Consider the following 24,720-nt stretch of genomic DNA (forward strand, 5'->3'; position numbering starts at 1 on the left):
GAGGGCTAAAGAGACCCATGGGAGTTATGGTCATGGCCGATGGGGTTAACTACCAGGTCAGATGGCCCCTCTTTGGAAATGGTGTTTATGTGTGATGAATCTGGACTCAGATGGGATCTCCCTTCGTAAGACTTTCATGCCAATGTGCTGGAGGTGCAGTTAATGTTGGGGTTTAAGATATATTTAGGGGATTTGAATCTCTGGACTGACAATGTGATAGCCAGATCCTGAGCCTCAACAGACTCCAGCACCTACAATCTGATTTATTGGACTTACCACACTCAGCTAAGATGGAGTTGAAGAAGGACAACCACCACACCATGGAGCCTAGAGTGATTACAACTGAAAATGGGAGGATTGCATCCAGCATCCAGGTGGAATCTGAGCCTCCTCTTGACATAGAGGTGCAATGGACACAACCAATCCAATGTCCACATAGAAGAGGTGGCATTGGAATGGGAAAAGTGGACATAGTGGATGAAGGGTATGTGGAAAGGCAGGAAGAGATGAGAGGTGGAGGCATCTTTGGGACATGGAGCTGCCCTGGATGGTGCTTCAGAGGCAATCACCGGACATTGTAAATCCTCACAGGGCCCACTGGATGGAATGGAGGAGAGTATGGGCTATGATGTGAACCAATGTATATGAGGTGCAGAGGTGCCCAAAGATGTACTTACCAAATCCAATGGATGTGTCAAGATGATGGGAACGAGTGTTGTTGGGAGGGGGAGAGGGGGGGTGGGGGGATGGGGTTGAATGGGACCTCACATATATATTTTTAATGTAATATTATTACAAAGTCAATAAAAAATAAAAAAATTATAAAAAAAAATAAAATAAAATAAAATGTCACTCGTAGCTGCTGCCCAAGAGGCCTGCAAATGTGGAGAGGTTTACTTCTTAACTGCAGCTTTATTGATGCATAACCTACACAAAATTTGCCCATTTTAAGTGCACAATTCAATTTTTTTTTTAGTTTTTTAAAAAAATATTTTTAGCTCCAATCGCAACAATGCAAGTTTAAAACATTCCATCAACCACCAAAAGACCATCATACCCATTTTCAGTCAAGCCTTATACCATTCCCAGCTCAGGCAACCACTACCTGCTTTCTAACTCTATAAATAGGCCTTTTGAAGGTTTCATGTACATGAGCTAATTCCATAGGGTTTCTTTTGTGCCTGGCTTTTTCCACTTAGCATAATGGTTTTACATCCCCGCGGTATCATGCATCTGCCATTTTTTAAATCTGCTTTTCTGTATTCTAAGCCCTTCTTTATTCTTCTCTTCTTTTGTTCCATTGAATTCCCTTGCTGCTTTTATAAAAAATTATTTTCTTGGTGGTTGCTCTAAATATTGTAATATCAATCTACATTTATCACACTCCACTTCCTATTAATAACTCCAGTAAAGTACAGACATTTTTTTCACCATTAGAGCTCCATGTTCTCTCTTCTCTGGCTATTCTTGCTATATATATTGCATTTTTATATGTGATAAACCCAACAATACCATTTAAAAAATACATGTTATGCAATCTTATGCCATCTAAATCAGTTAAGAGAAGGGTAAAAAAAGGCAATTGGCACAGTCTTGAATATTTACCAATAAATTTGTATTTTCCAGTTCTCTTTATTTTATCCTGGGATTACATTTACCATTTGGCATCATTTCTTTCAGCCTGAAGGACTTCCTTTATTATTTCTTCTAAGAAAAACTAGCTAGCAATACTTTATTGCTATTTTCACTTTTCTGGGGAAGTCTTACTTATCATTCACTTTTTTGTACTTAATATGTTTAATTATGGTAGAATACACACAACATAAAATCATTTTAACCATTTTAAGTGGACAGTTCTCTGACATTAAATACATTGACAATGCTGTGTAGCTGTCACCACTAGTTCCAGACTTTTTCCATCACGCTTAGGCTGTAACTCCCCATTCCTCCCTCCCTTCACCCCTGGAACCACTATTCTGCTTCATGTCTCTATGAATTTCTTTATTCTAAATATTTTACGTGGAACATTTGTCCTTTTGTATCTGGCTTATTCCACTCACCAGGATGACTTCACTTTCACCCATGATGTAGCATGTACCAGCACTTCACATCTTTTAACAACTGAAAAATATTCCAATCATATGCCACATTTGTTTATCCATTCACCTGCTGATAGATGCTTGGGTTGCTTCTACCTTTTGGCTGTTGTGAACAATTCTGCACAAACATGTACTAATATAAGTTGAGTCCCTGCCTCAATCCTTTGATTTATATGTCTAGGAATGCAATTTCTGGTTCATATGATAATTCTGTTTTTAATTTTCTAAGGGACCACTAAACTGTTTTCCACACTGGTTCTATTTTACATTGCCACCAACAATATATGAGGCTTTCTATTTCTCCACAATACCAACAACACCTATTATTTTCATATTTTTAAGATAATAGCCATCTTAGGGGTTGTGAAGTAGAATCTCATTGTAACTTTAATATGAATTTCTTTAATGTCCAACAATGTTGAGCATCATCTTTTCATATACTTTTTGGACATTTGGACATCTTTAGAGATACTCAAATCCTTTCCCATTTTTAAATTGGGTTGGTGTCTGTTCACTGTTGAGTTGTAGGAGTTATTTATATGTTCTACATACCAAAAACTTAACAGATAAATGGTTTCTAAACATTTTCTCTCATTCTATAAGTTGTCTTTTCACTTTGTTGGTAATGCACACAAGTATTTAATTTTGGCGAAGTCCATTTTGTCTATGTTTGTCTTTTGCTACTTGTGCTTTTTGTGTAGAGTCTAAAATTCCATTTCCTACTATAAGGTCCTGAGTATATTTCCCTATGTTTTCTTATAAGAGTTTTATATAATATCTTTTATATTTAGGTCATTTGTCAATTTTGAATCAATTTTTTTGGGATATGGTGAGAAGAAGGGGACCAAGATTATTCTTTGAAGGGGATTTGTGGGTGTCCAGCATCAGTCATTGAAGAAACTGTTATTTCCCTCATTGAATAGACTTGGTAACCTTATTGAAAACCAGTTGGCCATAGATATGTGGATTTACCCCTGAATTCTTCATTCTATTCCATTGGTCCCTATGTCCATCCTTAAGTAACACACTATTTCAATTACTATACTTTTGTAGTAAGTTTTGAGTCAGGATATATGCGTCTTCCAATTTTGTTCTTCAAGTTTGCCTGGTAATCCCTTATGCATTTGAGGATCAGCTTTTCCATTTTCTACAAAAAAAGACTACTGGAATTTTTATAAGAATTGCATTGAATTTACATATTGCTTTACACAGTATTGACATCTTAATAATATTGTCTTCCAATTCATGAACATGGGATGTTTTTCCATTGATTTAGGTCTTCGTTTTTATGACAAGATTATTTCTTCAATAACTGCATTAATTTGAGTGCATAACTACAGACTTACTGGTTAAAGTCTTATAATACACACATTCAATATTTTAACAGTTTGATCCATTTATGAATTATCATGGATGTGGCTAATGTTTAATTAATGACTTATAATGCCTCTGACAGCATAAGATAATGATGAATGAGACATAAAAGGAGTTGTCAAAGGTTGACTTACTCAACAGTCGCCCCTGGTATCTTACAGATGTCACTTTCAAACTTCAGCCTTTAAATATTGACACTTACTTTTCCCTGGTAACTTATAACTAGCATATTAAAATGAAACTTTAAATGGGTTTACATAATGCCAGTTAGTCTGTGGGACTGTAAATAATAGAGTTCAGTATTCTCTGGCTAGTAATTACTTTTTTGTTGTTGTTATTGTTTAACTTTTTAATTCATACATGACCATCCATAAACATTAAGTGTATATTAAAAGTTGTGAACTTCCAAAAGAAACATGCATAACATCATACACAGTTCCCATACATTACGCCACCACCAATACCTTGCATTGTTGTGAAACACTTGTTACAAACTATGAAACAAGTCAAAACCTTACTAACTATAGCTAATATCTTATATTTGGTGTATTTTCCCCAAAACCATGTGATTAGTGACATCCTGTACTAGTATTATATATATATATATTTTTGGTTAACCAGAGTCCATTTTCTTTAAGTTCTTTCAGCACTGCTTTATAGTTTTCCGGGTACAAGTTCCTTACCTCTTGATTAAATTTATTCTAGGGTGTTTTATTCTTTTAGAAGCTATTATAATGGAATTGTTTTCTTGATTTCCTTTTCAGATTGTTCATAACTGGTGTATAGAAATCCAACTGACTTTTGTGTGTTTACCCTGTATCCTGCCAATTTGCTGAATTTGCTTAGTAAAACTTAGTAGTAGCTTTCTTGTGGATTCTTTGGAGTTTTCTAAATAGAGGATCATATCATCTGAGAATAGGGATAATTTCACTTATTTCTTTCCAATCTGAATGCCTTTTATTATTATTTTTTTACCTGATTGCTCTGGCTAGAATTTACAGTACAATATTGAATAATAGTGGTAACAGAAGGCACCTTGTGTTGGTTCTGATTTGGGGGCAAAAACTTTCAGTCTTCATCATTGGGTATAATACTTGATGTAGGTTTTTCATGCTGAGAAAGTTTCCTTTTATTCCTAGTTTTCTGTGTGCTTTTATCCTGAAAGGATGCTGAATTTTGTCAAATGCTTTTTCTGTGTCAATTGACATAATCATGTGATTTTTGTTCCTTCATTCTATTAATGTGGTATAGTACATTCATTTTCTTATGTTGAACCACCCTTGCATTCTGGGATAAATCTCACTTGGTCATAGTATATAACTCTTTTGATATACTCTTGGATTTGGTATGCCAGTATTTTGTTGAGGATTTTTGCCTCGGTATGTATGAGGGATATTGGTCTGTAATTTTCTTTTCTTGTGCTGTCTTTATTTGGCTTTGATATCAAGGTAAAGCTAACATCACAGAATGAATTAGAAATAAATTCCTCCTCTTCTATTTTAGAAAGATTTGGGAAGGATTGTTTTTAAGTCTTTTAAGATATTTGGTAGTGAATCTGCAGTGAATTCTGGTCCTGGACTTTTCCTTCAATCTCTTTACTTTGTATAGGTCTGTTGAACTTTTCTATTTCTTCTTGTAATGTTCATGTTTCAAAGAATTTGTCTGTTTCATTCAGGTTTTCTTATCTATTGGCATATACTTGTTATAAACACCTCTTATAATCTTTTTTTATTTGGGTAAGTTTGGCTATAATGTCCCCACTTTCATTCTTGATTTTAGTTAATTTTGCCTTCTCTCTTTCTTTATCAGTCTGGCTAAAGTTTAGTTGCCTTATTCATCTTTTAGAGAAACCAAATTTTGATTTTGTTGATTCTCTCTATTGTTTTCTACTCTCTATTTCATTTGTCTCTCCTCTAAACTTTACTATTTCCTTCCTTTTATTACCTCTGGCCTTAGATCACTCTTCTTGTTCTAGTTTCTTTAGGGGTGAAGTCATGTTATCAATTTATGATCTTTATTCTTTATTAAGTTAGACATTTACAGGTATTCTTTTTCTGGAGAGCACTGCATTCACTGTAACCTATAAGTTTTGGTATGTTGTGTTTTAGTTTTCATTTATCTGAAGATATTCCCTAATTTCCCCTGTGATTTCTTCTTTGACCCATTGGTTATTCAATAAATTTTAATTTCCAAAAATTTGTACATTTTTCATTTTTTTCTGCTATTATTGAGTCTAACTTTATTCTATTGTTGTCTTAGAAGATATTTGTATTATTTCAATATTTTTAAATTTATTAAGATTTGATCTGTGGCCTCACATGAAATATATCCTGGAATATGCTCCACTTGCACTTGAGAAGAATTGTCTTGTGCTGCTGTTGGGTAGAGTGTTCTATAGATGTCCATTAGGTCCAACTGGTTAATAGTGCATTCATATACTCCACTTCCTTATTGTTTTTCTATTTTTCTGATCTGTCAATTATTGAAAAACGTGTATTAAACTCTACAACTATTTTTGCAAAACTATTTCTTCCTTCAAGTCTGTCATTTTTTGTGTCATATATTTTGGGGTTTTGTTGTGACATGCATATATGTCTATAATTGGTACATATTCTTGCTAGATTGAACCTTTTATCATTATGTAATATCTTCTTTGTCTCTTGTAATCTTTTTGAGTGACAATAATATAGCCACTCCATCTCTCTTTGGATTGCTGCTTGCATGGAATATCTTTTTTCACACTTTCACTTTTACCTCTTTATGACCTTCTACCTACACTGAATGTCTACTAGCACATAGATGGATCATGTTTATTATCCAAACTGCAAATATCTGCCTTTTAATGGGGGAGTTTAATCCACTGATGACCAAGAAGACAGAATTTATGTCCACCATTTTGCTATTTGTTTTCTGTATTTTATGTATGTTTTCTGTTCTTCAATTTCTGCATTACTGTCCTTTTTGTATTTGCTTTCTTTTTGTATTGTATCTTTTTGATTCCCTTCTTTCATTTTCTCTGTATTTTTCAGATATTTTCTTAGTGGTTACCTTGGTAATTACCATTAATGTCTTAAACTAAACACAACCTAGCATGACTAGCACCAAAGTAGTTTCAGTAATACACAAACTCTCTACTCCCATAAATCTCCATCCCTCTCCCTTTACTTTGTTATTGTCTCAGATTACATTATTATATGCCCATTGTATTACTTATCCAAAGGGGTGCTGATGCAAAGTACCAGAAATTTTTTGGCTTTTATTGTTTGGGATAAAAGCTTACAGTTACAAGGCCTTAAAGAGTCCAACTCAAGGTTACTTCCTTACCAAACTGTTGGCATGTGTTGAAGCAAGATGGCTGATGATGTCTGTTAGATTCAGCCTTCGTCTTCCCTCTTAAGACTCTGTGGGTCCAGCTTCTTCTGATCTCAGCTGTCAGCTGGCATAAGGCTCATATCTCTTCCTGGGGCTCATTTCTTTCAGGACTCAGCTGTTCTGTTCTCTCCACAAGGTCAGCTGTAAACTATCAGGCAAATGGTTCACCTCTCTTCCTGGGAATTCTGCCATGTCCGTGGAGCTGTCTCTCTTCCTCTGTGTTCTTCTGTGTTTCTCCTTCTGTGTTCTTGATTAAACATCCATTTATATAGCTCACCAAGGGGGTACTCAACCCTGCACACCCTAATGACATGGTTAAATTAATGCCCTAATCTTGATTTAATCAAGTAAATGTAAGCCTTGTATTTAAATCAATCAAAGGGTATCCCAGAGGAATAGACCAGTTTACAAACATAATATCTCTTTTTGAAATTCATAAATAATATCAAACTGTCACACCCATATGTTTTAAATGTTTTTTAAATATTTTCCTGTTCCATTATAGGGGGAAGGGTGCAGTTACAAACCAAAAGTAAAATAATACAGGATTTTATACATACCTATGTAGTTACCTTTACTAAAAATTCTTTCTTTCATGGATTCAAGTTACCCATAGTGTCCTTCCATTTCAGTTGAAGGACTCGCTTTAGTATTTCCTATAGTGTTTCTGGTAATGATCTCATTCAGCTTTTGTTTATCTGTAAATATCTTAATTTCATTTTAATTTTTGAAGGATAATTTTGCTAGTTTTATTCCTGTTGACAATTTTTGCTTTAAGGACTTTAAATATGCCATCCCACTGTCTTCTGGTCTCCATGGTTTCTGATGAGAGATCCACTTTTAATCTTATTACAGAATCTGGTATGTGACAAGTCACTTCTCTCTTGCTGCTTTCAAGTCCTCTCTTTGTCTTTTTTATTTTGACAATTTCACTATAATCATTCTTGGTGAAGATCTCTAAGAGTCTATCCTGCTTAGAGTTTGTTAAGTTCCTGAATGTGTATGTCTTTCATCAGAATTGAGAAGTTTTTGGCTATTATTTCTTCAAATACTTTTTTCTGCCCCTATCTCTCTTGTTCTTCTGGGTCTCCAATGATGCATATATTGGTATACTTTATGCTATCCCACAGCTACCTCAGGCTCTATTCATTTTTATTCATTATATTTTCCTTTTCTTCCTCACACTGGATAATTTCAATTGTCTTTTCTTCAAGGTCACTGATCCTTTCTTCTGCCTGCAAATCTGCTGTTGAATCCATCTAATTCATTTCATTTATACACTTTGCAGCTCCAAAATTTGTTTGTTCCCTTGTTTATAATCTATCTTTCCATATTGTTCAGGCAACATTTTCCTAATCTCCTTTAATTATTTCTTTAGCTCATTAACATGTTTAAGACAGTTAATTTCAAGTCATTGATTAATTGTTCCAATGGATGAGCTTCCTCAGGGATGGTTTCTGGCAATGTCTTTTATTTGTCCCTATGAATGAGTCATACTTTCCTGTTTCTTTGTGGGTTTTCTAATTCTGCAACTGCTGGAAAATACGAGTGTTATGTTATACTCTACCTCTGTAAATCTAGTTCTGTCACACCTCTGAGATGGCTAGGTTTTGATTTTTCTGTTTTTTTTTTTTTAATTGAAGTCTGGAGCCATCAATTTGTGACTTTTCCAGACTATTTTTCCCTTTAATCAAGAAATGGAAAGAGAAAAGAGAAAAACAAAAGGTACTGCTTCTTTAAGAATCTTGTACTGCTTTGCCAGAGGGGGTTGAAACAATTGCGACCCCGAGAGCTGACCCCACCAATGATCCGAAGGAGCTAATCAAATGCTATGATCAGCAATTAGATGGCACATCCCCAGACTATGGCGTCCTGGTCCCTATAGCCCAGTCATGCACCTGTAAGCTGTACCAGGAGCCCTGGCTGAAGTCCCCACTGCTGACTGCCATGTAGCTGGGGGTTATGGGATGGTGGCTACTGCATGGAGGGTGAAATATACTGATATTTATCACAGTTTACCAGCATCTTCCTCTGGCTTTTCCCTAGAATCTACAGTGCTGCACTAGACTCCAGAGTTCCAAAATAGTTGATTTCACACAGTTCCTGCCAGCTCAATAGTTTGTTTGGGTGGAGAGACTGATTCCTGGAGCTTCTTCACACAATCCCATTTTTAAAGAACAGTTTTCCTAGATAAAGAAACTTTTTTTTTTGACACTTTCCACTGATTTCTGGTCTCCATTGTTTCAGATAAAGTAAGTCATTAATTCTACCAAAGCTTCCCTGAATTAATTAGTCATGTTCTCTTGTTACTTTGAAGATTTTCATTCTTTCTTTCTCTTTCAACTGTTTGACTATGAAGTGTCTCGGTGTAGCTTTTTTATGATTATCATACTCGGAGTTTGCTAACCACAGGGCATGCTCTTCTTTGAAGGCACATTCTCTGTGACTGCTATCACCAATTCTGTCAAAGCTCTGAATTTATTTTGTTCTGGAAGTGTTAAAGAATATATTTTATGAGAAAGGGTGATTAGTAGAGCTGTTACTATTTTTAGTATGTAATCGTTACTCAGAAGCTTTTATTAATATAATAGCCTCTCAATCTTAATGAATTTCATGTTATCTATAGGGGCAAACCCACCCTTCTGTAGATATTTGACCATCTGAAGTATGTGTATTACCTTTAAAATAAGAAAATGATAATTGAAAGTCAGAATCTGATCAGATTTGTTGACATAAATTTTAATTTGAAACTTCACAGTTCCCATGTGGCTAGTATCCAGCATTTTAATGTGCCACATAATGGCTTGGAAGATGGATATTTATTTTTATTTGTCATATTTATATAGATTATTGGGAAGAGAAAGCATCAAACAGTTATGTAATTCTTAAAACAAAAAAGGGAAACTAAACTTGCTATTATCAAAGAAGCTTCCAGATGGAAAACCAGTATGGATTGAGAAAGAGTTAAGATGCATGATTCTTATTCCCAATTCCTTGACATTTATGAACTATTATTAGCACAGGCCCACAGGGAGTATATTAAAAAAAAGCATAAATTCACTGGTTAAACTCTATATTTAACAAAATTTCTTAGTTAAGTTTTTTAGAGACTAACTTAAAATATGATCACAAAACCTCAAGTCTAAGCTGAAAAATACTTAAATAATTGGACAATTTTCTAAATTTAAAAAAGTTATCCAATAACTTTTATCCACAATTAGGGGGGAAAATGATGTTCTCAGAGTTGAGATATAGGAAGCATCATTTTATTCGGTGAAGAAATTGAAGTACAAAAGCAAGGTTTCGTAACATAAAATTAACAGAAGGTTGTTTTGGCATTGCAGGGTATGAGTGCTTACAGTGCACGCTGATGTGTGCACATACCTGTGTGCTGTGTGCATGTGCCTGCATGCTGATGTGTGCCCATGTGCATGTGCCTGCAAGCCTTTGTGTCTGTGTGCCATGTGTGCATGCCTGCATGCTTATATGTGAATGCCTACATGCTGATGGGCGTGTGCCATCAAGCTGATGTTTGCATGTGCCTACATGCTGTGTGCATGTGCCTTTGTGCTGTGTGTGTGTGCTTGCATGCTGATGTGTGAGTGCCTGTGGGCTGTGTGTGTGTGCCTGCATGGTGATGTGTTTGTATGCCTGCATGCTGCTCTGCCAGAACCTGCAGGAACCCAGTGTTAATGAGTGGGCACCTGCATCTGCCCCAGTGTGCTGTTAGCTACGGCCAGCCAGTGGTGCTGGTCTGTTAGCTGCACTGCCACGTGTGCTTGAATCTCCATTTGCAGGACTTAGTACAGTGCGGGGCGGTGCAGTCAGGTTGTTTCATGTGATGCCAGAACTGATGGGGGTGCGATGGAAGCAGTGGTCCCAGGCATGACCATACGATGGGCCCAGGAGGTGGCCAGGGAGGGCCAGGAGGTGTGTCTCAGGGACAAGCCCTGGTGGGGGGAGGTTTGGGTCAGTGAGCAGCGGTGGGCCTTAAATCATCAAATACCCATTCCCTTTTTACAGCATATTCTCCAATGTGAATTTTTTGGACCATGGACTTGTTATGCCATTCATCATTACTCTTAGTGGTTCTCAGGTATAAACGCAGAGAGATAACTGCTGATTATGCATTTGACTAGATCTCATAATACAAGTGATTGTTAGGAAGTGACTTGATTCTTGTGCTGCACAGGCTGCATGTCTTAGGACGACAGAGGTTCACTCCACTGCTGTGGAGCCGAGGTAGAGCCTCTGCACCCCTCGTGGCTGCTGGTGGGTGCTGGCTGCCTTCTGGTGCCCCTGCCTCATTGCCACGTGGCTCTTTCCCCAGGGCCTGTGCCCAGGCCCCTCCTCGAGGACAGCTCATGGGTGAGGCCCACCTACCGCTTTCCTGGGGTGGGGATCGAATTGGGCATGTCCTTCTGGGGCATGTAACAAAAGCAAATACAAATGCCTCTGATTTCCCAAGGCCAGTCTTGAAGACGACCTGATCTGAACAAGCTTGCACACGCGTGTGTCCTTACACACTCAGGCACAGGCTGAATGGTGCGTCTGGACAAAGGCCAGGTGTCCAGCCACTTTCTGGCTTCATAGCATTTCCAAACTTCATAATTTATGCAATTTGTATGTCTTATAATATGATCGGTTATTTCACTTACAATTTTAAATCCATGCACATTTTACTTTTTTCACTAATAAGCTAAAAAGACTTAGATTTTTCTAGTGTGCTTCAAAAAGGATCATGACTGACTTCAGTTTTAGGAATTTAAAACCTTAGTGCACCTTCACCTTTTTTATATTCCTGACCCCAGTATCATTTATACGCTTTCAACTCAGCTTAAGCCCCTCCCCCATGAAAAGCAGCACGACCTTCTCATGAAGGTAAAGGAGGTCTAACCTGTGGACACCTGTGCGCTGGTAATGATCGTTCCTCCCTCTGCTCTGGATGCGCAGGCCTCCTCCCTGGGGGTCCCTGGGGGAACCGGGAGCCGCCACCCACTGGATTCCAGGGCTGCCTCTGAAGCATCTCCATCAATGCCCGGGAGGTGGATCTAATTTCGGTACAGCAGGGGGCGCTGTGGAACTTCAGCCACCTCCAGATTGACTCCTGTGGCCTCCTCGACAGGTACAGGCATCTGCTTTATTCCAGGGTCTTTGCTTGCAATGTCCGCGTTAGAGTATGAAAAAACCACACAGTTGGAAAGTGGTCTCTCTCTCTCTCTCTCTCTCTCCATCACCTCTCCTGCTTCAGCTCCCATGGAGGTGACCTTTTCCTTTGATGTGGGGAACGGGCCTTGTGAGGTCACAGTGCAGGCGCCCGCCACCCTCAGCAACAGCCGTTGGCACCAGTTCCAGGCCCAGAGGAACACCAAGGAGGCCTCGCTGCAGGTGGACAGGTGCCCTGGCCACGCGCGGCCTGTGCCCACTGACGGGCACCGGCTGCTGCAGCTCAACAGCCAGCTCTTTGTGGGTAAGCCGCCCCCTGCTCGCAGGCCCTCAGTCCAGGGTTGTGGGAGGAAAGGGGTGAGGGGAGGCAGAGGACGTGCACCACAGGGTGGTGCCTGGGGCTTCTCTCACTGACTCCAGAGCCTTCTCTGCCTTTGCATCTAACGGTCCGTTGTCGGAGTCGACGGACCCAAAGGGTTTTGGGAATGAAAGACAAAGAAGAGATTGGGATCAGGGGTTCTGAGAGCATTGATTTCTCAAGCTCATCAGACAAGTTTATTAATATCAGGGGCTTCTTTATATACCCCAAGCAACCATGAGAACCAGCAACTATCCTAGCTAACTATTCCCATAACTTCATTAATGAAAACACAGTGCACAGTGGATAAGATAGTAACTAAAGCCCAAGATGTTCTATTATGTTATTGAAACAAGTACACTCATAAATCTTGTTGCCCAGGTTACTTGAGATAGCAAGTCTGGGTTCTGCTGGAATGTTATGTTTCCCAGAGAGATTAGCCTCCAGCATGTACATCTCCAGGGACAACATGACCCAGTGGTCAGAAAGTAACTTGCTACCATGGAAACAGGATGCCTTTGTTTCCCTCAGTCCAAGAGTCTGTCCTGCGTGGAGCTCACTGAGCTTCCTGGACCCGTGGCCGTGTCTTTTATCAGCATGGAGAGTACAGGGCCATCATTCTCCAAATGCTTATCCTGCCGCCTTCTCTCTCTCATCCTTCTGGGCTCCAGTGATGTGTGTGTCAGTTTGCTTGTTGGCCCACAGGTCCCTCCAGCTCCAATCATTTTTCTTCATTGTGTTTTCTTTCCATTCCCCACACTGGATAATTTCAATTGTCTTGTCTTCAAGTTTGCCGATGATTCTTTTTTCTGCTTTTCAAATCTGCCATCGAATCTGTCTAATGAGTTTTTCATTTCAATTACTGTACTTTGCAGCTTAAAAAATTCCTGTTTGTTTCCTTTTTATAATTTCTATCACTTTACTTTGTTCAGATGTTTTCCTAATTTCCTTTAATTCTTTGTAAATGGATGCCTTTAGCCCATTTTACATATTTAAAATGGTTTATTTGAAGTCTGATTAATAGTTCCAATATATGAGTTTCCTTAGGGATGGTTTCTGGAAAGCTCTTTTTTTTCCCTGTGAATGGGCCTACTTTTGATAGCGTCCATTTACCCGATGTGCACAGAAGCCAATACGAAGCTACCAGGATTTCAAAAAAAGAGTTCATTGCATGGTCCGCAATGAACCAGCAAGAAGGCTGGAGGAGAGCCTTGTCAGTCTCCCTGAGCAACGTTGGGGCTGGGGTTTTATACTGATAGGGAAGGCAGGCTTAACGGAGTGGCTAAGGTTGGGGTGAAGTGCCTCAGGCCACTCTGGTTTGGCAAAGGTGGGTGAGTGGCAGGCTTAAGGATGACATGGGCCAATCCAGCTTGAGAAAGGCAGGGTTAGACGAAGCATGCTCACTTGCAATTGTGCTTGGTCCTACCATGGAGGTCTAGCAAGTTGCTGACTAGAACTGGTTAGAGCTGGCTTCAGAAACAGTAACTTTTCTTGCAAGGCGAGAACCCTCCTATGAATAAACATGAAGAGCTAGGCATTTGGATGAAAATTTCTAGAACTTCTACAAACCAGTAAGTGAGAGACTAATCTGAAAAGTGAGTTAGTGAGTGGCAATTTCAAGGGGGTTGGTCCATAGCAGTTTTAATCTCCCCTTCTCTGTTTTCACAGTCTTCAATCTTGATGTATGGGACAATGATGGCTCTAGGTACTCCCTGCTGATTCAGGGTCTAGGTTGGGATTCAAGGAATGGAGAGGCATCCACAGGTCCTGGGCTGAGGAGGTGGCTTGGGCTGTCCATCTTCCCCACTTTGGTGTTTGAGGCACAGACTGGTACCCCTGTTCTCCAAGAGTAGAAGAGTCCAGCAGACCACAGTCTCTGGGATACAGATTTGACCATAGGGTTTAGAACCAAAGGTCTGAGCATAAGAGGCACAGCTGTTTCTGTTATTGAAGTTAAAATGGGTGAGAGCCAAGACACCTTGATTCCCAGAAGGTTTGTGTGGATGGGTTATTAACCACCTTTGACCAGATAGCCTGATTGTATATTTAGCTCTTGCATATTTAACTCAATCTGGCTGGAGGTAGGTGCCCAAGTACAACATGAGGTGTTAGCTGCAGTGCATACTCTTCCTTGTTCAGCTAAAAGATAGTCTAAGGCCATCTGATTGTCCACAACAACATTGGACAAAGAGTCAATAGAGACGTGAATGGCCTCAAGTGCAGGAGCAGTGGAGGTGGCAAGTTCCTCAACCATTGTAATTAAATTGCATAGAGCAAACTGCCCCAAGGAACTAATAGTCCTATTTCTAATCCTAATCCACCTGCAATTATGCCTAGTGCCTGTTCATGCTGAAAATGGTTATTGAAATATCCAACTTCAAATACTGTAGAGTACACTTTTATCCATACATTATTTACACACTGGAGCATTCTAACCTGGGTGTCAAAGATGCCTTCTTCAAAACCTTTAAAAGGTAAATGGGGCTGTGGGTGTGTGGGGCTCAAACAGTTGAGCATCTGCTTCCTACTTGGGAGGTCCTGAGTTCAGTTCCCAGTGCTGCCTAAAAAAAACAAAACAAACAAACAAAAAAAACCCAGCAAATAAATGAAGAAGCCAAGTCAGGGAAGCTGATGTATCTCTGTGGTTGAGCTGAGTGCCAGTTTCCCACATACAAGGTCCTAGGTTCAGTCATGGCCCTGATACCTTAAAAAGAAAAAGTAAATGGTTCATAGGATTCCCAAAGATATTCAATGCTTGTGGTCATAGAGACTGTTATATTTTCCATGACGAGAGTGAGGTTATACATAATTACTTTATGAAAGGCAATTTTCCCCCATGGGGTTGTGAATCCCAAGGTAAGAAATATACTGGCAAAAATTAAGCCAATGTATGTTTTTATCAGGGTCCAGGAGATTAGAACAGGAGTAGTAAAATAGTAGATAACTAGTAAAATCCAGATAACTGCCGTGTCCTGCCTATACTATATTTTCTCATTATCCACACATAGAAAAATGTACCCTGGTTGGGTACAAACTTGGGCCCATTGTTGATTCCATATAGCCATGTGGCTGGTTTTTAGTGTCTGGGTGTCCTTATGCTTCTCAAGAGCTTTGGTGCTTGAGGATTTGCATGCTGTGGCAGCCTGTGACATCTGGTTGAGACCCACATAAGATCAAACTTGAGAATCACCATCCAACTCCACTTCAAATCTTTTAGCCAAAGGAACTCTACTTTGTTTTAACATTTTCCCTTTTGATCAAGATCCTTCTCTGAAAGCATTGCTGACCAAAATTTGATAGTGCCAGGGAGGCTCATCCCTGGGAGTCAAGTCGCATGTAGGGGGGAAGGTATGAATTTATTTGTAGAGATTGGCTTAGAGAGAGAAAGAATACAATTGAGCAACAAGGAGGTTTTTCTTCAGGGGATGACCCTTAGGCATTAATTATAATAAAATTTAGTTTTATCATTATAGAAATGTTTCATAAATGCAATATTCAGGGTCAAGGGCCTGGCTTTTTAGCAAAGCTGCTTCTGTGAGGAGGGCTCATATATTCCAGAGTTTATTTTCATAGATGTAGCAGTTTGATATGGTTCATGAATTCCAAAAATAGATATTGGGTTATGTTTGTAGATTGGTCTGTACCTGGGAGTGATTAAATTATGATTAGGGCTTTGATTGGGCCACATCAATAATGTGTTGAGTCCCTGCCCCTTGTTGGGTGGGGACTCACAGATAAAAGGCATGGTAAAGGACAGAGTTGGAGATTTGATGTTAGAGTTTTGATTTTGGGGTTTGATGCTGGAGTCTTAGCTAGAACCCTGGGAAATAAGCATACAGTGGAGCTTGGTTGTGAGGAAAGAGAAGCAAGTCCTGGGAAGAGAGGATCCCAGGAAGCCTGAACCATGGCAGATGGCAGCCATCTTGCTACAATACATGGCAAAAGACATTGGTGAGGAAAGTAACTTATGCTTTATGGCCTAGTAAATATAAGCTTCTATCCCAAATAAATACCCTTTATAAAAGCCAACTGATTTCTGGTATTTTGCATCAGCATTGCTTTGGCTGCAAGGAGACTGGAGGCGAGCCTCAGATCAGTCTCTGTGAGCAACATGGGGTCTGGGGTTTTATACCATCTGTGGAAGGCGGGCTTAAGGGAGTGGCTAAGAAGGGGGTGAGGTGCTGTGGGCTCATCCAGGTTGGGAAAGGTGGCTGAGTAGCATGCTTAAGGATGTCATGGGCCAATCCAGGTTGAGAAAGGCAGGGTTAAATGGAGCATGCTCAGTTGCAATTATGCTTTGTCCTAAAATGAATATTTAGCATACTTTGTGACTAGAACTGGTTAAAGCTGGCCTCAGAAATAGTAACTTTTCTCAGGAGGCAGCAAGTTTCTTATGAATAAACATGAAGAGGCATGTGTTTGAATTAAAGTTTCTAGAAACTTCTACAAATCAGTAAGACAGGAACCGAAAGGTAAGTGGCAGTTTCACTTTCCCATTTCTTTGGGTGCTTTGTAATATTTTGTTGTGAACTGGCTATTTGAGTATTATGTTGTAACTCTGGAAATCTAGTTCCCCCACTCCTCTGGTACTGCCAGTTTTTTTTGTTGTTTGTTTGTTTTTGTTTTTTGTTGTTGTTGTTGCAGAGAGCTGGAGCCATCAATTTGTGACATTTCCAAACTAATTTGCTCCCAAATGAGGAATGGAAAGTTTCTGGAGGAGAAAATGTGGCCAGACTCCTCGGCCACTTTGCGTGAGGGCACTGGAACAGTGGCCACCCTCAGAGCTGACCCCCAGTGATCTAAAGCAGCTGACCCAGCACAGAGATCAGCAAGCAGACCACACACTCCTGGGGTTTGGAGGACGAGGTCCCTGTAGCCACCCTGCCCTGGCTTCCAAGCCACACCAGGAGCCAGGGCCCGCCCCACTGCTGCCCACCATGCTGTGGGGGCTGGGGCTGGGGCTGGGGCTGTGCAGAGGGGAAATTCACTGACACTCACTGCAGTTTACCAGCCTCTGAGACTGGTCTTTCTCTTTTGTACCAATGTGTTTTGATGAAAAGATGTATTAGTACTGATTGAACTTTTGGGTTAAAAAATTAATTTTTTTAATGAATAGTACCTCTTGTGTCTGGTATAAAAAACTATTGTCATCCCAGTCTGTGAAGATATTCTCTGATGCTTTCTTTTAGAAAACAAAGCTTTTTAGAAGTTAAATATTTTAGGATTTGTTTCAAGTTCTATGATCCATCTCAAAATAGTTTTTAGATGAGGTGTGAGGTAGGAGTTAAGGTTTATTTTTCAATAAAAATTTCTAATTTTTCAGCACCATTAACTGAAATGAGAGTTGTTTCTGCCAATAAACTGCTTTGGCAATTTTTTGAAAGTTGGGTGTAATGTGTTTGTAGGTCTACCCTGTTTTGCTACATTGACCTATTTGTCTACCCTTATGCCAGTGCCATGCTGTTTCTGAGGTTTTATGGTATGTCTTGAAATCTGGTAGAGTATTTCTCCGTTCTATGCTTTTTCAAGATTTTCATGGCCATCCTAATACCTCTGAGTTTCCGTACAATTTTAGAATCAGTTTATCATTTTCTACCAAAAGCCTTCTGAAATTTTGATTGGAATCATATTGAATTTTCATTTTGAAAATATTGAACTTACATTCCATGAAGATTATATATCTCTTCTTTATTCATTTAGTTTTTCTTTAAGAGTTTTCAGGAATGGTGGGTAATTTTCAGAGTAAAGATTTGGTACCTTTGATTCAATTTATTAGTAGGTATTTAGTGCTTGATGTTATTGTTAAAGGTAGCTGTACATTTCCTAGTTGTTTACTGATAGGAACACAAAGAAAATGGATTTTATTATATTGCTCTTAATTCTCTGGTCTTAATAAATTAATTGTAGATTTCTTTGGATGTTCCATATACAAGCACATCATCATTGAATCAAAAATTGTTTATTTCTCTCTTTTCAAACTTAATACATTTTATGTATTTAACTTATTACACAGGCTAGGATTTCCAGTATCATTTTGAATAAAAATATGAGTATTGACATAATAATTTTTCCCCTAACTTAGAATGTAGCTGTTCAATATATCATTTTGTGTCATATGAATTTTCTTTTTCTTCAAAGATACTTTTTATCAGATTAGGGGAGGTTCATTATATCATGGGATTACTGAGAGAAAAAAATGTATTGGTTTATTTTGCTTCAGTTGAGATCATCATATTTGGTTTTTTCTTCTTTATTGGGTTAACATGATAAATACATCAATTAAGGTTTTTTTAAAAAATCTATAATTTTTAATGCATATTTTTAATTATGCCACACTTTTCTATTGCACAGTTATACTTTTCCAGTTTCAATTACTTTTGGATTTTTTCATGACATAATCCTTATATTAAGGAAATGTAAAAGCACATTGCATCTAATCCTAATATCCTCATATGATCACTGATTCCGCTTTACATTTTTCCTAATTGTCTATTTTCTTACTAAAAATTATAATTGTTATGAGCATATTTTTTCTTTTTAATGTGTTTTTATTATAGAAGCTATGAACTTACAAAACTATCATGCACATGTATAGAATTCCCACACAACAACCCTTCACTAACACACCACACCCTTGTGGCACATTTGTTACACACTATGATATAATATCATCAGACTATCAGCACTAATTATGGTCCATAGCATATATTCGGCATATTTTTCCACACCCCCCTATTATTAACATAGTATATCTTTGGCATTGATGCAAGAATATTACAGTATTGCTGTTAACTATAGTCTGTAGGTTATACTAAGTGAATTTGTCCCATACTTCTCCAAATTCTCACCACCCTGCAATTGGGAAATACATCTGTTTTAGTTCATAGAAGTACATTCTTGAATTAGTACTATTAGCCAAAATTCTCATCCACTTCTGGGTTTACTGTATTATTCAACCACTCGATCAGTCTCGAACTTTCTTTCAGTTGACACTTACATTCCTAGACTATTCTTTTCAGCCACAATCCCATTTATAAACCAACTGCTTCTCACTATAATGTGTTACCATCAACTCTATCCTTTCCACATATTTCCAGTCAAGTTAATTAAAACGTATGTACATTAAGCATCAGTACTCCTTCACAGCCCTCCTCTTATCACCTGATAACCTATTCTCTAGGTTTTAACTCCATGCATTTATTTCATATTTACTTCATTATTAGTAAGACCATGCAATATTTGTCCTTTTGTGTCTGGCTTACTTCACTTAGCATAATGTCCTTAAGATTCATCCATGTTATCATATGTGTCCCAATTCCATTTCTTCTTACTGCAGCATGGTATTTGATCATTTATATATACCACATTTTGTTTATCCATCCATTGGTTGATGACAGACACTTGGTTTGTTTCCATCTTTTGGCAATTGGGAATAATGCCACAATGAACATCAGTGTACAGATGTCTGTTCATGTCACAGTTTTCAGTTCTTCTGGATATTTTCCTAGTAGAGGAATTACTGGATCATATGGCAGCCCTGTAGATAACTTCCTGAGGGACAGCCAAACTGTCTTCCCCAGAGGCTGCACCACACTACAGTCCCAAACAATGGAGTATTCCTGTTTATCCACATCCTCTCTATCACTTATTCTTTTCTGTTTTTTTAATAATGGCCATTCTATGTGTTGTGAGATGTTAGCTCATTGTCCTTTTGATTTGCATATCCCTAATAGCTAGAGATATTTAAATTTTTTTCATGTGCTTTTTAGTCATTTGTATTTCCCCTTTCAAGAAATGTCTATATAAGTCTTTTGCCTATTTTTAATTGGATTACTTGATCTTTTATTGTTGAGTTGTATGATCTCTTTATATAGAATGGAAACTAAACCCTTATTGAATATATGGTTTCCAAATATTTTCTCCCATTGAGTGTGTTGCCATTTCATCTTCTTGATGAAGTCCTTTGAATCACAAAAGTGTTTAAGTTTGAGGAGGTCCCATTTATCCATGTTTCCTTTCATTGCTTGTGCTGTCAGTGTAAGGTTTAAGAATCCACCATTTACCACAAGGTTCTGAAGATGTTTTCCTACATTTTCTTCTAGGTGCTTTCTCATTCTAGCTTTTATATTTAGGTCTTTGATTCATTTTTAGTTAATTTTTATATAAGGTGTGAGATAGGGGTCATATTTCCTTTTTTTGACTATTTGTTGAATATTCACTCAGTTTCTTTTATTTGTGAATTTTCTAATCTTGTCCTGATTTTTGAAAGACGATCTTGCTGGATGTAAAATTCTTGGTTAGTAGTTTTGCTCTTGCATTATCTTAAATATATCATACCACTGACTCTCTGCCTCCAGGTTTCTGATGAAAAATCAATATTTAATCTTATTTGGTATCTCTTATATATTATGCATTGCTTTTCTTTCCCTACTCTTGGAATTCTCTTTGTTTTTGTCATTTGACATTCTGATTAGTATGTGTCTCAGAGTTGGTCTATTCAGATTTATTTGGATGGGAGTATGTTGTGCTTTTGGACGTGGATATCTATGTTCTTCAATTGGATTGGGAAACTTTCTACCATTATTTCTTCAAATATTTCTTTTGTCCCCTTTTCCTTCTCTTCTCCTTCTGGGACTCCCATGACATGTATGTTTCCATGTCTCTTGCTGTCATTTAGTTCCCTGAGACCCTGTTTAGATTTTCCATTCTTTTCTTCATCTGTTCTTTTGTATATTTTGGAGGCCATGTCTTCAAGCTCACTGATCCTTCCTTCTACCTCCTCAAATCTGCTGTTATATGCCTCCAGTGTATTTTTAATTTGATTTATTGCAACTATTATTCCCATAAGATCTGCTATTTTTCCATGTCTGCTTTTAAATTCTTCTTAATGCTCACCCAGTGTCTTCTTAATATCCTTAATCACTTTAGCCATCTCACTGAATTTAGTAAGGAGATTTGTTTGAACATCTGTGATTGGGGTTGTCTCAACTTCTTTGTGTCACCTGGAGCCTTATCTTGTTCCTTTAATTGGGCTGTAGCTTCCTGTTTCTTGGTATGGATTGTAATTTTTTGTTGGTGCCTTGGCATCTGGCTTACTAGATATATTTATTCTGGGTACAGTTTCTCTCTTTAGTTTAGGACTTTCTTGCCTTTTCCCTTGCTGGTTGTGTTAGGAGCCAAGGATGTAGTTGATGCTGTAAGCTGTGGAGACTGGAGCTGCTCACATTGCCCCAGAAACTGATGAAGTTTCTCTCACTTTTCTCCTCTTCCTGGGGTAGGGAAAGAGCTGCAGCCATGTGTATTAATCAAAGCTGTGTAGGACAAGACTGCCTGTGGTTGCCCAGATAGTCTCATGCAGCTTCATACCCTCTTCCTCCCCTACCTGGGATAGGGATGGAGATGCAGGTGTGGACAGCAAATTAAGCTGTGTGGGGCTAAAATAGTTGCCCTGGTAAACTGATCTAGCACTTTCTCCTCCCCCTCCTGGGGGTGGGGATGGACCCTCTGGAATGGCCAACAATTGATTCCATGTGAACCAAATATGCCTGTAGTTGTCCTGAGTGGATGAGAGAGTACTGTTCCTTCTGCCCTTTAGGGGGTGGGGATGGAACCACAGGCACTTGGCAGATCAGTCCCTGTAGGCCAAAAGTACCTGCCCTTGTGGAGAGGCTCAGGTAACACCAGCCCCCTCCTATCCTATTAGGGGATGGGGGCAGATCCACAGGTGCCCAGCAGTTCATTCTATGCATGCCGAAGGTGCCTGCCATTTCCTGGAAAGGCTGAAGAAACCCAGCTCCCTGATGTCCTATTTGTGGGTGAAGATGGAGCTACAGGTATCTAACTATTTAGTCTGTGTTGACTGAAAGCACCTGTGGTTACCCAGAGAAGCTGGGGAAACACAGTCCCTCTCTTGTCCTATCTGGGGTGGGGTAGAGCCACAGGTATCCAACTGTCAAGTTCATGCAGGCCAAGAGAACCTAAAGTTGCCCTGAGGGGCTGAGGAAGCATCAGCCCCCTCCTATCCTATGGGATAAAGGGGTGGAGATGGAATTCAAGGTGCTCAATAAACCAGTTTGTGCAGGCTGAAAGTACCTGCAGTTGCCCAGAGAGGCAGAGGAATTACAGCTCCTCTCCCATCCTACTGGGGTATGGGAAAGGATCTACAGTTGTCCAACTGTTCAGTCTGTGCTGGCCAAAAGATCCTGCAGTTACCTGGAGAGGCTGCAGCATGTACCCCACCCTTTGTCCTCCATGCAGGACATGGGCCTGGGACCTAGACCAGAGCCATAGTCTGATCTCAGTGGAAAGAAGCTGGTCCCTACTGTCACTGTGATTTTCAATCAGCCCTTCTTCCCCTCATGCTAAGGGCAGAATCAAAATGGCGGCTACCAGCCTCTTTCTGACTTGGATAGGCTCAAACTTTAGCTGTTCCTAGGATTATACTTTAGCCCACTGAATTTACTAATCAGTAGTTGAAGTCAGTGCCCAGCCATCTCTTCCTGCCTCATTTTTCAGAAATGGATCTTCCAATTCTACCACAGAATATTTCTGAGGCATCTTGTGCCACCAGTGGAGGATGGTATGGAGTGTTCTACTCATGAATCTTTACTGCAGATTCTTTTAAGGATCTTCCATTCTTTCAAGAATGCTGCAGGATGTTCTTCTGGAGTCCTGGAGGCCCCAACAGGTACTTCAGATAGCTCTGGGTGATTACTAACTGCTGTGTAGCATGAGGTGACTCCTGGAGCTCCTTACCCAGCTGCCATCTTACCCCTTCTCTGTTGGCAGTGTTTTTATCTTTCAACCTGGTACAGCCCCTGCTCCACCTTTTCTGGCTGGCATTGTTTCTGACAAGAAATCTCCTCTCAGTCTTCTCTCTGTTCCTGTGTGTGTAATGTATCTTTTATCTCTGGATGTTTTAAATATTTGTTATTTATTTATACTTTTAAGAAATTTTTAAATGACTTGCTTCAGTCTATTTTTTGTTTCTTGAGATAGGGCTTGTGATGGTTAGGCTATTGTGTCAACTCAGTCAGGTAATTGTGCCCAGTTGTTTGTTCAGGCAAACATTCAGCTAACTGTAATACAAGGGCATTTATGGACTTTAGTCACAATTGACTTTACTGCAGTGGTATATCCTAAATAGCTGGTTATAATTACATCAGTCAGGGAGATTACATCAGCAGTGAGTGAAGCTTAGTCCAATCAGCTGAATCCCTTAAAAGGGGAAGTGATTCCAGCATTGAGAGAGAATTTCCCAGCTCATCTTTGGACAGCCAGCATCTCCCAGAGCTCATCACAAATCTTCTTTGGACTTTCATCAGAGCTCCTGGTTGCAGCCTGCCTGCGGAACCTGGACTTGTGCATCCCCATGGTCATGTGAGATACTCTGATAAATCTCTTACTATCAACAGATATCCCTTGTTGATTGTTTCCCTAGAGAACCCTGACTAATACTGGGCTTAATATTGAGTTTCATAGATGATAGGTCTATAATTTTAATCATATTTGGGAATTTTTCTGCTAAGATAACTTTTCTGTTCCCAGTCCTCCCCTTTCAGGAGCTCACATTAATGTATTTTCGGCTGTTAAAATTGTCCCATAGCTCATGGATACTCCATTCATGTTATTTTTCAATACTTTTCATCTGTGGTACATTTTGATTAGTTAACAAGTATTCAAGTTCACAAAGCTTTTCTTCTGTAATACCTAATCTTCTCCACATCCTATTTAGTGCATTTTCTTTATCAAAATTTTAATTTTTCTTCTCCAAGTTTGATTTGTACTTTGCAATTTTGTCTATGTGTCTACATAAAATGTTCGGTCTTTTCTCTAGCTTCTTGAAAAAATGAAATAGTCATAACTGCCTTAATATCCCCATCTGTGATAAGTTTCAGTTGATTGCATTCACTCCTCAAGATAGTCTATTCTCCTGAGTCTTTGTAGGCTTGGTAATTTTTTTGTTTGTTTTTAATTTCATTGGATACTAGAACTTATCAATTTTCACTGGTCTAATGCTGAATATTTTTGTATTCCTTTAAATATTCTTGAACATTCTATAGAATGAAACTAAGTTACTTTCAAACAGTTTAAGGGGGGGGCTTGTTTTTAAGCTTTTTCAGGTGAGAACTAAGAAGCAATTAATTTAGGATTGTAGCAGAACCTTTTTGTTCTATACCTGATGCCCCATGTATTATGTGGTTAGTCCTGCTGGCTTCCAGGGAAAGGCAGTTTCCCCCGTCATGTGTGCACCCAGAACTGTTCCCTCCGATCCTTGTCAGTGGTTCTGTCCTGGCCTCTGGATTTTCCTCCCATGTATGTGCTGGTCAGTCCTGAGCACAGGACTTGAGT

General features: G+C 39.0%; 1 protein-coding gene across 1 annotated transcript in view; it reads left to right on the forward strand.

The window, feature by feature from the left end:
- Positions 1-24,720, forward strand: part of LOC111760785 (contactin-associated protein-like 3) — a 187,622-nt gene that overhangs the window by 142,147 nt on the left and 20,755 nt on the right. Inside the window, 1 exon segment of the mRNA XM_071215562.1 lies at positions 12,097-12,319. Coding sequence (XP_071071663.1) covers positions 12,097-12,319 — 223 coding nt within the window.

The sequence above is a fragment of the Dasypus novemcinctus genome, chromosome 6, assembly GCF_030445035.2.
Source record: "Dasypus novemcinctus isolate mDasNov1 chromosome 6, mDasNov1.1.hap2, whole genome shotgun sequence".
Taxonomy (NCBI): domain Eukaryota; kingdom Metazoa; phylum Chordata; class Mammalia; order Cingulata; family Dasypodidae; genus Dasypus; species Dasypus novemcinctus.